Source organism: Drosophila subpulchrella, unplaced genomic scaffold (assembly GCF_014743375.2).
Source record: "Drosophila subpulchrella strain 33 F10 #4 breed RU33 unplaced genomic scaffold, RU_Dsub_v1.1 Primary Assembly Seq354, whole genome shotgun sequence".
Taxonomy (NCBI): Eukaryota; Metazoa; Arthropoda; class Insecta; order Diptera; family Drosophilidae; genus Drosophila; species Drosophila subpulchrella.
In genome coordinates, this window is record NW_023665577.1 from 2,291,738 (window position 1) to 2,305,426 (window position 13,689).

Sequence of the window (13,689 nt, forward strand, 5' to 3'; positions counted from 1 at the left end):
CTATTTATTTTAACAAGAGCTGCTCATTTAATACTTATTTTCACTAATTAAATGGAAGAGTAAGTACATCAGAGAGAGAGGGAGAGAGGGAGAGAGGGAGAGAGCAGGCCACATGCGACAGCAAGAGCAATTTTCCGCTTTTCCGCAGCGCAAAAAAGTTTGATGTCTATGTAAACAGCGGCTTTTGTGTGTGTGTGTGTGTGCGTCTGGCGAACTGCCAATTTTCCCGGCCCACACACACATCTGCAAAGTACTGTGGCTATATGCACATGCTAACGTATTCCGTATACGTCGGCTGTTTGAGCGCACTTAAATAATGAATAATGACGAGACAAGCAATTAAAATAATTTGCGGTTTTACCGTGCGTATGCGCATCATTTAATTTTGCATGTAAAAGAGTTAAGCACTTATTACACAGCGAGAAACGGGGCCCAAGCACGGGGGATGCCCAGCGGGTAAATACAGTATATATCAATGGGCCAATTAAAATGAGTGCCCGACGCTCTGGTGTTGGTGGTGAGCATCTTAAAACTAATTAAAACGAAAAACGGCATAACAAGCTGCTCATTAAGCGCCCAAGTTCCCTTCGCCGATCTGCGGTTAATTATAGAAGTAGTAGGGAAAAGACGAGCTAACGAGTGGCAAGGAAAAGCTATGCGAAGTATTGGAGGATGAGTATCCTTGGATCCAGCTAGCACCCAAGTTTCCATCGTCGGAGTTCATTAAGCAGCAGCCGACGTCCACTTAACGATGTCACTTATACGCCCCATTGTCCCCTCGAACCCAGAGAAAAAAAAAGAAAAGAAAAACAGAATGAAAAACCCCAGTGCCGAGTGGCCTATGCCACCCACCACCCATCCCGCCCCCTTGAAGGCCACTGCTGCGATGCGTATAAACCGCAAATTGGATGCGATATTAAATCGTCTGTGCCAAAGCGCATATAAATTTTTGTTCAATTTAAAAGAATTTTCCGAGAGCGAGCAGGCGCAGCAGAAAGAGAGAGGAAAATCCCCAGAAAGAGAGGGCAGGAGTGGAAGAGTGCGGCAACAGTGCAGCCGTCCCCCTCGAACACTTTGAGTTTTACATAGAAAGTGTCAAGGAGGCAAGCCACAAAGATGATTTTCTCGTTCAAAAAAAGAGGAAAAACGAAATACCAAAAGTAAATACAGCAACTAATTAGCAACATAATTATGGCCACAAAAATATTCTAAAATTCAATTAAGCTGAAGGAGGCAGCAAGCATTCATGCATAAATGACTAAGAACAAACCAGGCATGCCACAAGCAAAGAAAACGAGCAAAAATACAAAACAGCAAAATATAAATAAAAATAAAATACTAGGGAAAAGTGCAGAAAGTTGGGATCCATTTTGCAAGCAACCGACCGCATAAACAAACAAATTTTGCGCTAAATAATTTGACAATTACTCACATCCTCTCGAGAACCCAAGGATGGCCTTCCCTTTGTTTCCGTCGGGTGGCTATTACAGTTGAGTGAAGAACTATGTAAAACAGGAGTCCAGAACTCCAGATCTCCGGACTCCTCTCTCTCTCGAAGCCCGCTGCTCTGCGGCTTAGACTTGCAACAGACCATTACATTTGCTAACGAGTGGCAGGCAAATTAAATCATTAGACGCTGGTGGAGATTAGAGCCGCGGCGGGGAGGAGCCAATCCACTCAAAGAGCCATGAGCCACCGGCGGTGGGCGTGGAGAGTGCAGAGAGTCACTCAAAGCGCAAACCACCACCACCATCGCAGCCATCAGAACCATCCGAAACCGAAAGGCAGCATTTAGCAGGCGAGACCAGAACACATCTGTTGGATTAACAGCGCGGAGGCATCGGAATCAACCCTCGTCATTACGCTTCTGGCTCTTGAGCGTGTGAGTCGTCGCGCGCGGATTACGCCCAGGATAATCGGAATCGCAATCGGAACTCGCAACAGCACCTTCCCCATCGGATATTGGCAGCTTCAGATTCAGTCGATTGGCTGCCCTCAAGGTGACAGGACAGGCAACGCGCAGTGAACAGTGCACACTGAGTGAACACTCCCCAAGAACTCTTAGTGAACCCCAAGTGAACACCCAAGTGAACTCGAAACCCAGACAATACCGATTGCACCCCAAGACCCCAACATGGTCATGTTGCAGTCGCCGGCGCAAAAGGCCAGCGATAGTGCATCCTCCCAGAACACAGCCGTCGGTGGGCTGATGAGTCCCAACTCGAATCCAGACTCACCCAAGTCGAATACTTCGCCGGAGGTGGCCAGCACGGACAGCGTGGTATCCGGAACAGGAGCAGCCACTCCGCCGGCGGCCAAGATACCCAAGTTCATCATCAGTGCCAATGGCCAGGCGGTGGAGGGCAAGAAGGAGCAGGATCTGCGCTACTCCCTCGAGCGGCTCAAACAGATGAGCAGCGATTCCGGCAGCCTGCTGAGCCGCCTGAGTCCACTGCAAGAGGAAGCCCAGGATAAGGAGAAGGCGGTGGCCTTCTCCACGCCCGCCCAGCAGCGGAAGCTCCTCGAGCTGAGTGCCGTCCGCCACTTGGCCAGACCGGAGCCACTGCAGCACCCACATGCGGCCCTGCTCCAGCAGCATCCGCACCTGCTGCAGAACCCGCAGTTCCTGGCCGTCGCCCAGCAGCACATGCACCAGCACCACCAGCATCATCAGCACCCACATCCGCATCAGCACCAGCATCCCCATGCCCATCCACATGCTCATCCGCATCCGGCAGAGGTCTTCCACTTGAGGGCGCCCACCAGCAGCAGCACCACTGCCCCGCCCTCGCCGGCCACCTCGCCCCTCTCGCCGCCCACTTCCCCGGCCATGCATTCCGACCAGCAGATGAGTCCGCCCCTCGCTCCGCCCCAGAACCCACCGCATTCCGCCCAGCAGCAGGTGGCCGCTCCCCCGGAGATGGATCTCGAGCGGATCAAGCTGGTGGCCGCGGTGGCCGCCCGCACCACCACCCAGGCTCCCAGCACCTCCGCTTCCGCTTCCGCCTCGAACTCCTTGTCCAACGCCAGCACCTCCATCTCCAACTCCAGCTCGGGGTCACCAAGTGGCCGGGATCTGAGTGACTACGGCTTCCGAATACAACTGGGCGGTCTGGCGGCTGCGGCGGCTGCAGCGGCAGCCACTTCGCGACAAATCGCCGCAGCCAACTACGCCAGGAGCGACACCAGCGAGGAGCTCAACGTCGACGGGAACGACGAGGACAGCAACGATGGATCCCACAGTGCGCCGTCGGTAAGTGACGGGGGATACTAATTCACATGTAGCGAATATGGGTTTGTTTGGATCTTAAACTGTATATCTATGCATTTATTGAAAGTGGAAAGCAAAACTTTCCTTTATCTTATAAATTGACGTTAGTGGCGATTTAAATGTCGAATTGTTTTAAAAAAGGGACGAAACAATTCTTATGATGTGTTTTAGTTCTTTCTTTAATTTGGGACATCAATAAATGTAATGAAAAGTTGAACACAGTATGTATATTTTATTTGATATTTATCAATTAGTTGAATTAATTATATCAAATGCCAGAACCAATTGACTCTAAGTAAATATACATAAATTAAGAGAGCACGAGTATGCATGATAATCTTGTTAAAGAATTTATTACTTCTAAAACAGTGGTCGCGAGTTTCCCATTAAACGGGTATAGGTAATTTGCTCGTTTTCTGACGCAACACATACAGTGTACAAGAGCAGTTGGCACATACAGATCGATAAGCGAGCCCGTACAAAGTTCTCACATAAATGAAAAACCAAATATATTTGTTTGCATGCTGACTGCTGATCTAAGAAGTGGATAAAATGCAAATCAACTTAAATCAAATTTAACAATATTTATTTACTATTTCATGCTAATCATACAAATTAGCCAAATTGGTCATGGCAATTAAAAATGTTAAGTAAAATGGTAGAATTTTAAATACGAATTTAATTTGAAGAATATCTATGAAACTTATTTCTCTTTTTATCAACATCTTCAATTACTTAGACCTTATGAAGATAGAGATTTGTCAAACTAATAGCATTAGTTATTGACACTGATATTTCTTGAATTTTAAAATCTTTTAGTAAGAAAGTGTTTCGTTATAAAATCTTAATAATGTTATCTAAATATCAAGACGATGAAAATATATATATATCTTAACAAAATTTATGCCGAAGCAGGGAAAAAGTATAGATGTAATAAAGATAAGATCAATACAATAGGATATGATTAATACAATATGATAAGATCACATATCACCTCATATCACCTCAGAATTTAATAAATAACTTTTTATGGTTATTTTTGGTTCATTTATTCCTTATTTAAAACTTATAGCTAACTAATTCCTCAACCATCCACTGTTTCCAACAGGTCTGCCCAGTTGACCTGACGCGATCGGTGAACAGCAATGCCGCGGCGAACCCGAGTTCCGCCTCGACGAGTGCCTCCAGCGAGCGGGATGCGGCCACCAAGCGCCTGGCCTTCTCCGTGGAGAACATCCTGGACCCGAACAAGTTCACGGGCAACAAGCTGCCCAGTGGACCCTTCGGCCACCCCAGGCAGTGGAGCTACGATAGGGATGAGGAGATGCAGGAGCGACTGGACGACGATCAGAGCGAGGATATGTCTGGTGAGTAGAGCTATCCATTCCTCATCTCATTTCGACCCCAAGCACCCGATGAATCGCAAGTCACTTTGATGGTTAGCTGTCTGATTTGATTGAAATCTAGGGGAATTGAAGGCACGTGAGATAAGCACCTTCCCCCGAGTGTCTGAGTCTGTGTGCAGCATCCGTGCTCAAATACATGGCCAATAAAAGGGGGAGGTGGTGGGCAGAACACCTGCAAACACCCACCTCCTTTTTGATTTTTTCTGCTAGGATGCCCGTGGGTGGTGGGTGGCGCATGTTATATTTATACTGCTGCTTGTATCGTTTTTAGGTATGTTTTGATTTTGAATTTGCCTCTCTGTTTTTCCAGCCGCACCCCTCAAAAAGCAGGGAATCTCCATTTTGCAGGCCCTGGGATTTCTGTGTTGCCTGCTTTCAGGCGCAAGTCACGTATGTGTGGGTGTGGGTGTGTGTGTGGGTGTGTGTTGGGGTTGTGTGTTTATGTTGGCCATGAAAGCATTTATATTTTGCGTTTATTCAATGGCAAACAAATGCGCAAATGCCAAAGCAACCAAAGAAAAAAAAAGGATCTCCGAATAGTGAGCCTGGCGCTGGCACTCTTCATTTTTCGAAAGGCAAACTTGTTTAGACCAAAAAGCTGCACTCATATCCAATAAGGATTTTCAATAGAATTGCTTTTAATTGATTGATTGATGTTTTAATTGGGGAAAAGCCATTGCCAGCCGGGGAGCTAAAATTCCTTTCTGGACTCTCTTCTTTTTTTGGATTTCTCTCTTGCAACTGTTTGTCTTCCTGCGGATCAGGTTTCGGTTTTCCAATGTTTTTTTTTCCGATGCCTTTGCTGCCTTTTTCCTTCTCGTTGGCTGGCTAAAATTTTGCTGAAAATTAATTGATTTTCATGCTTGGCTTGGCTGCAAAGAAATTGCTCAAATAAAAATTTGCAAATTTGATTGAAGTTGTTGTGGGCCGGGGCGGGGGGCGTGGCGATACCATCGCTAAGCCGCTGGCCAAAGCGCCAAAAACAGCAAAAAGAACTACAATCTCATGGGCTGGGGCTGATGGAGCTTAAGTTCAAGTTCGGTGCGGTTTGTTTGAACGCTGCTCATGATCTGATTATGAAACGGGTTGACTTAATTGGCAAATGGTTTCGGACAGAAAGCTGGAAATGGAATCGCAGATGGAAACCAAATAATTTGAGATTGGGATTGAGAGGTTCAATTACTGGACTTTCCAACACAAAGCTTTGTATGCATCAGATTTATTTTTTTAATATTGGAAATATCTGAGTTGCCTAGCAGTACCCTTTGAAAACTGTTTCCATGAATATACTTTCTTAAATAAAATTAAATTTACAAAGATAGCTTTTGTATAAATCAATATAGCACATGTGAATAGAAGACATTTCGTTTACTTATTAAAAAAAGAAGGGGGACATACAATTTGTAGTTCCAAAAACTTATAAAAAATATGTATTTACGTTTTCAACCGCTACTAAATCTTTAAATGTATGTATATATTGCTTTTTAAAAAAGTGGAATGTTTTTGTAAATATACTTGCAGTCCGACTTTATCTCGATCGGTTTCAATAACCCATTCACTTTGATCCCTTTGAAGCCCTCGTATTTGTGTTTATTCAAGAATCAATGGTAAATTTATATTGCCAATTAATTAACCTGCCGTAAACTGCCCACACTCAGACCTCTTTTAATGGGCAATTCGTTAAGCGCTTATGTAGGAAATTATAAACACGGAAAATGGCGTTTCCGGGGCTTTAGTGGCATGACCATCGCAACTACATCCACATCAGCATCCACATCATTATCAGCGACACATTATCGGCCATTTCTGGTTGTCGGCTGGCTGTTTGGGCATTTGTGTTTGTGTTAATAAAACACAATTAACTTCATCAATGGCGGGCGAGGGCTGCGAACATAACTGCTAATAAAACCGACTCAATGGCCGCGCCAACGACCCCATGAAAGGGGGTTGGGATGTGGATATTGGGGATGTGGGGTATGTGGGTGTGGAGTCGAGTGGTTGCAAACACCGAAATGGAGGCAGACAGCCGGGGAAACTTGCCACGATAATGATGTTGGAAATAATTATGTTGCTGCCAGCTTGCAGGATAGCAACCCCTAGGCAGGATACACACACACACACACGCAGGGAAAGACATATAGACAGACAGCAAGTGCGGGAGTGTGTGCATCACGCATACGCACTGTTTGCCGGCTGGCATCCAACGATTGTTGGTTGGTGTTGCTGTAGTCATTAATTAGCAAGGTACTTAATTACCGCACATTCATTAGGCGCTTCAATGGCGCTGTCACACACACACACACACTCAGACAGCAGGAGACTTAACCCCAGCCCCTACTTTATGACCTTTTGGAAGGAGGTGTTAATGCCTTCGCTTCGGCTTAGATTAGCGTAATTAAGGGGCCCTTTGTCATTGCGACTAATTAGATTTTATGTCACCAGCACACTCCTTCCCCTCTCTCAACTGCAGCTGGTTGATAATTCATAAATATTACGCATACGCCTGGGCTGACTGCAATTCTCAAAGGCGCCATTCGGTGCGCTTTAGGCTCAGCCATTTGCATTTCATTTAAATTGCAAAACATAAAACTAACAACACGAGCTAGGCACATTTTGCAACAATAAAGCCACATATTGTCTGCATAATCCAGATAGCAAAGCAACTGAGATGCGCCCCAAAAGTCATATGAAAAAACAAGCGATAACCAAGCTGGAAAAAGGGGGTGGGAAATCCGGGGGGGCAACATTTAAATGTGGGCGGAACGGAATGGAACACTGGGGCAGGACCAACCCCCGAAACAAAAATGTAAAATGGCTGCGAAAAACTTTTATTCTTTTTCAGCACTCAATTTGGCGCACTCTCTGGCTTTCGCTCTCTCTCTCTCTGAGTCCTTCAGTGTGTGTGTGTATGGGTGACAGGACTCGGGGGAGTCCTGTCCGTGTGTGTGTCTGTGTAATGACGAGCTCCATTTCGCCTCCTTGCAGCTGCCGCAAAGTCAAGTTAAGCGACAATTTCCAGAGCCAGGGAGCTCGGCTCGTTTTTACGAGTATCTCCGTCCATCAGCCACTCATTTATTATTTTATGAAAATGGCAAAATGAGACGACAAATGCTCCCCGGGGTCGCATTGGCCGGGCGGATGCGATTACAATGATTGCCCCAGCACAAAGAACCTCAAATTTATAAGCCATTTCGGGGCAGCTCCTGTGTGTGCCCCTGTGTGTGCGGGCTAAGTTATGCGCCAGTTTGTGGTAATTAACACTCGGATTTCATAATTAAGTTTAAATTGTATGTTGTAATTTCAGCCACCCTCCGTCGGTCCCTCGCTCTTCGGTCCCCTTTCTCCTTGCCCCTGTCATATCATCAAAATTGCTTATGAAGTGCTTTCGCCGTAATTATAATTAACAGCAGCCATTTTGTTAATGGCAGACGCCAGACATATAAGAATTTCGGAATGATTGCGGCTTTCAATGGGAATCAAGATAAAATGGTGATGAAGATGCATTTAAATTATTGACTTTAATTTAACAAGGGATACCTTAAAAAGCTAGGAGTTTTTCACCATTATTGCTGATGTTTCATAAGAACTAAGAACTATCCTGATAAAAAATCTTGAAAGTAATTTTTGTTCACTTTTTTAAACTATTATCAATGGTGAGTTTTTAATAAAATATAAATTTTATAAACATTCTTTAAAATGGTATCTTGGCTTTTCCGTTTTAAATACTAGAATGTCTTAAAATAATTTTATAATTTGAATTTTGAAAAGTTGTGTCACAGGAGGGCAGGACTAATATATTATACTCTCCTAAAGTATACTACCTACCAAAATTACGTATGCTTTATTAATACTTTTTAGGTTAAATTCATATTTAAACCGTTGATAAAGATTATGTTCTATCTACGAAAGAGGGTCACTCCGTGCCGCATACATTTCAGATTACTCTACGCAAATTAGCATAATCCTTTCAGTTTAATTAAACGCTAGTCACAGCCGGCCCAAATATTGATCTTGGTCCGACGGGTTTTTCTCGTCTCCCTCAATGCCAGACATTACGCATACGCCACGTTGCAGCTCTCAGTTGAATGGTCAGCGTAATTAGGCGCCCTCGCTGGCCTGCAAAACTGCGGTTGCAACGGTTATTAGCCAGCCCGGCTTTTTCACCCTTTCCCCTTCCGATTTTCCCGGCTGCCCTTTGAACTTTCCGCGTTTGTTTGACAGCGCATTAAGCGCGTCTGTCTGACTGTCTGTCGGTTGATTTTCCCCCCTTTGGTTTTCGGGGGGCTGTTAATTCAATTGACTCAAACCAATTGTGGTCAGGGCCAGTCGTCGACTCGAATCGGTTGGCTATTGATGCTGCGGCGGGCATCTAATGTGCCATTAATGCATATCAAAGTGCCTGCAAACACTCCACAGCCCATTACCGGCGGTAATGGCAGTGCCCCCTCTGCGGTCCACGCCAAATTCGTTAAATATTAAATGAAGCGTTCACGTTAATTTTCGGTTTAATTGCCGGCCAGCTGGCCAAACTGCGGTGCACTTTTAGGCGCCACGACCCCCCTCTAATGTCATGCAAACACGGCCAATCATGTTGGCCAATTACCAGGACCAACGCGAACATCCTTGACGAAGGGGTTGACACTTTGGCCGACCCTTTTGCGCCTGGCTGAATCGATTCGACGGCTTTGAAAGGGGTTCACCGCAGAATGGCTGTTGGCCCGCAGTGAAATTGGTTAACAAGCAAAGTTCTTAACGGCTTACGATACTTTCTGGTCTGCAGCTTTTGGCTAACGATTGCATTATTTGCCGCAAAAATGTACAGCCGTAATTGGTAACTGATATTCCGCCGAAAGACACTCCCACGCAGCCCAGTTGGTCAGTTGGAGAGTTGGCCAGCTGCCTTAATTGAATTTTGATTGTCGAATCATGGCAATCAACGCAGCCAGACACTCCCACGTCCCTGGCGAATCTCCGGACTGGTCAGCCGGGAGTCACATGTGCGCCAACATGTGCCGAAAAATTCCAATTAATCCAACAATGATGCGGTGGCCGAGGTGATTGATTTCCGTTGGTCAATCCCCCGGGACACTGACATTTGTCTGTGATGGATGGCCCTGCTCTACTGTTCCCTGCTCCCTGTTGACTTATGCAAAAAGAAGGACACGCAGAATTTATCGAGCTCCTATCTCTGCTTTTCCCTCTTGCAGCCCAGGATCTGAACGACATGGATCAGGACGATATGTGCGACGACGGCAGCGATATCGACGATCCCAGCAGCGAGACGGACTCCAAAAAGGGAGGCAGTCGCAATGGGGATGGAAAATCGGGGGGCGGCGGCGGAGGCGGTGGCTCAAAGCCCCGGAGAGCCCGCACCGCCTTCACCTACGAGCAGCTGGTCTCGCTGGAGAACAAGTTCAAGACCACCCGATATCTCAGCGTCTGCGAGCGGCTGAACCTGGCCCTCAGCTTGAGTCTGACGGAGACACAGGTGAGCAGTACTTTCATACATCCCCTTACTGTTATCGATTTATAATAATTTAGAAAAATTAGAAGCATATATGAAAGAAGCAAGCCCAATGAATATTGTTTAAGGATTAAGCTCTAAGGTCAATGTGCCATAAGCCATACGATTTTAAATAGTTTTAATAGAGCCCAAGTTTGAAAAAAAAAAAATTTTAATTTAATTTTGCGTTCCAAAAATATTGAAAGATATATTATAATAGTTTTTGATGGTATTCGAATCAATTTTTAAATGCATACAAATTTAAAAACCTTTATATTTTGAGTATTTAGTGTAAAATAAAGCAGTTGGATCTTTGCACTCTCGCTTTTAGCCACAATAGCTTTAGTCGCCAGCTTACTTTATTCACTCTTTACAAATGTCAGAGTATTTTTAGGAAGAGAGAGAAAAGGATAAATGCCATTTTCAATAATTTTTTTCATTTTAAAAATAATTTTTTTACACTTTATTTCGACACCAGATAACTACGATTACCAAATATAAAGGAAATAAAAAAAGAACATATAGACAATTAGTCGTGCCGCAGTAGTAATCATTTTTGAAGGATTTAAAATGCCAAGTCTCGACAGACATAGCATCTACTCCAAAATATATTAGCTTCTCGGTAAATACATATATGTAAGCTTATGAACATTATCGGAGTAAGAATTTTAGTTCATTTTTGGGTTTATCGAAGATTTAATCTCCATTAATATATTTTATTATATTTAAATAAGGAAGTTTACATAAACTATTCAGTGTTTTGAACTCATATAAATATCTGCAAAGATAAAATAAGACATGAAAAGAATGGTTCACACTATGTGAAATAAAACATCTTTAACAATCGTTTCCCATATCCGTTTTCCAGGTTAAAATCTGGTTCCAGAACCGCCGCACCAAGTGGAAGAAGCAGAACCCCGGCATGGACGTCAACTCCCCCACCATTCCCCCGCCCGGCGGCGGCTCCTTCGGCCCGGGGGCGTACGCCAGCGGACTGCTCTACTCGCACGCGGTGCCCTACCCGCCCTACGGTCCCTACTTCCACCCCCTGGGCGCCCACCACCTCAGCCACTCTCACTCATAAAATTGCAAGATGCAACAGCGATTGTTGCAACTCTTCGAAAAGCGAGGCAGGCCGGAAGTGGGCGGAGGTCCTGCGGGTCCTGCGGCCGGAAGTGGATCGGTGGCCCCCCATCCGGCGCCCAAGGATAAACTGTAAATGTCAATACTGCTTTAAGTGTGTGTGTTTAGTATCTTCTGTTATCTCGATTCCCTCGATTACATGCTGTATATAGTTATTGTATAAATATGCTATGCTAGTGCTTAGAACCTCGAATGCCATATCTAGATTTAAATTATACGATTACTTGTAGCGTTTAAGTGGCAAGCAAAATCAAAAAGAGCAAACCAAAAGTTGCGTAAATGTCAAGTGAAAAATAAACATTTTAAAAACTACCCAGAGCGGCTGTGTTATGTGTTTCTCTCTCGCAAATCGGATGATGGCATTTTTGGGGGTGCGATGTTCTGTATTATAATCGTGTGAAATGGCAGGACAACAATGCCAAGTCAAGTGTAAAATTTTAAATTTGCTTCTCATTTGGTGTCAGGGGCTCAAAGGCACTCAGATACTCAGATACAGATACTCGCATACCTCGTATACCCACACCCGGCCACTCAATTATGTGGCAAACGGATGCGAATACGAAATTTCTTAATCCGCTTTGGGTGACACAATGCTCCTGGCTGCCGCCGGCTGTCCTTCCGTCTGTCTGACTGGCTATATCTTCCTGTTCCGGTGAAGTCGGGCGGCGAGAGGTTGTCAAAACAGTGACAAGCGAATGAATAAATTCACGCGCACACACCTCCGGCCCATTGATATTATAATCGCCTCAGCGAGTGAGTGTGTGTTTGGGCCAAGATGCGTATAATTGAAACAGGAATCGGGGAATCCCATGCATGACCGGCCTTTTGGATTGACTGCGCCTGCCGTTGACAGCGAGGTGAGGTCCAAAAATCCGGGCAAAATCCCTTTATATCTATTACGACCGGACCCACTCCGCCCCGTTTTTTGTGTGCGACTGCATCCGGAATTATTTCGCTTTTTTGCCACGCCACCGGATTTCTTTCGCTTTCGCTTAAATAATTTATTAACAATTTTTGCTTTTACATTTGTTTAAAGCTTTGCTTAAGTACTTTGCAATTAGTCGCACAAATCCTGTTTGCACCGCACACCCACACAGGCACACGTACTCTCGTGTCGGTGTCCGTTAATTTCTGTAAATGTAAGTCGCTAAATTATTCAGCTGCAGACATGTGAGCAAATTCAAACAGGCGGGGCAAGGGAGGGGGGCTTGTTTAATTTGCATAAAATTAAATGCTAATTTTAGTTGCACACTCTCGCCACGAAAAGTTTTGACGTGGAGAGAGTGAAAATGGGACACGACTTTCGGTATGCATTAGCATTCCCTTGGGTTTTCTAAAATAACAATCAAATCTGCATCCCATAACTCATAATATTGCCTCATATCCCCAAGGATTATTAATCCATAAAGTTAATTAACTAGTTTTATTAGAGTTCAAAATATTTAAACAGATTACAAGCTAATAAAGTGCCCAAAAAATATTTTAAAGTAGGAAGTATTTGATTTTTTGGGAATAAGATATTAGTGGACGCTGAGGAAGAAGGGGCAACCTGTTCGTGAAAATGTGCTTCATATCACATATATTTCAACCAAAAATATTATATACTATTTTTTACAGTCTTCGATACAACGATATCTAATTCATTAGTATTTGTTTTTGCCAAACCTTGTGTGCCTTATAGCCATACCATAATATTTAAGCCCAGCTATGTTATACATCGACTTTAATGAACATCTTGCTAGACAGATTCTAAACATAAAAGATTACAAATGAATGTAAAAGCGTTGTTTCATTAATTCTATTTTATTATTTTAACTTTTATAATACTTTTTTTTTATATTTTAAACATATTCAAGATGACAAGATCCTTAATTCAATAAGTTTCGTATAAAGTTTTGACATTACTGACTATGTAAGGTTTCCTAAGTTTAACTTGTAAATCACTTTTTAAATAGTTTTCCGACTTTTTCAATTTCAATCTTAATATGTAAATTGTGGGTGCCACATACTTTTTGATTTTTGAGCGAAGGGTTAGGCGTGATACACTGCTGAAATAAACTTGCGCTAGATGGAATTCCAAGAAAATGAATGCTTAATCAAACATTTCTTACTTTTAAGATATATCGACTCGGAAAGATGTATATTTTTACGATTTTGTTTTAATTTAAAATTTATATTAATTCGTTATACCTATAATTTATAATTTACATATCGGACAATTATACAAGTATAAAAAGTAGTATGTATATAGATTAAGTTTGTCAAATGACGATAGTTTTTGTTTTCAAATAATTTTTTAAGCCTTGAGCCAGTGTTTAATAAAACTAGATAAATTCAAATTTAATGCAATTTAGAAAGTACTGTCG

The 13,689-nt window shown here is 43.5% G+C and overlaps 1 protein-coding gene across 1 annotated transcript; it reads left to right on the forward strand.

Annotated features, from left to right (window-relative positions):
• The first annotated feature begins 1,879 nt into the window (after positions 1–1,879).
• On the forward strand, positions 1,880–11,588 carry LOC119560210 (homeobox protein slou). The gene is made up of 4 exons (XM_037873568.1): positions 1,880–3,253; positions 4,380–4,638; positions 9,885–10,165; positions 11,049–11,588. Exons 1-4 carry the CDS (start codon positions 2,135–2,137, stop codon positions 11,262–11,264), a joined length of 1,875 nt encoding a protein of 624 aa, XP_037729496.1. The 5' UTR covers positions 1,880–2,134; the 3' UTR covers positions 11,265–11,588.
• The last annotated feature ends 2,101 nt before the right edge of the window (positions 11,589–13,689 follow it).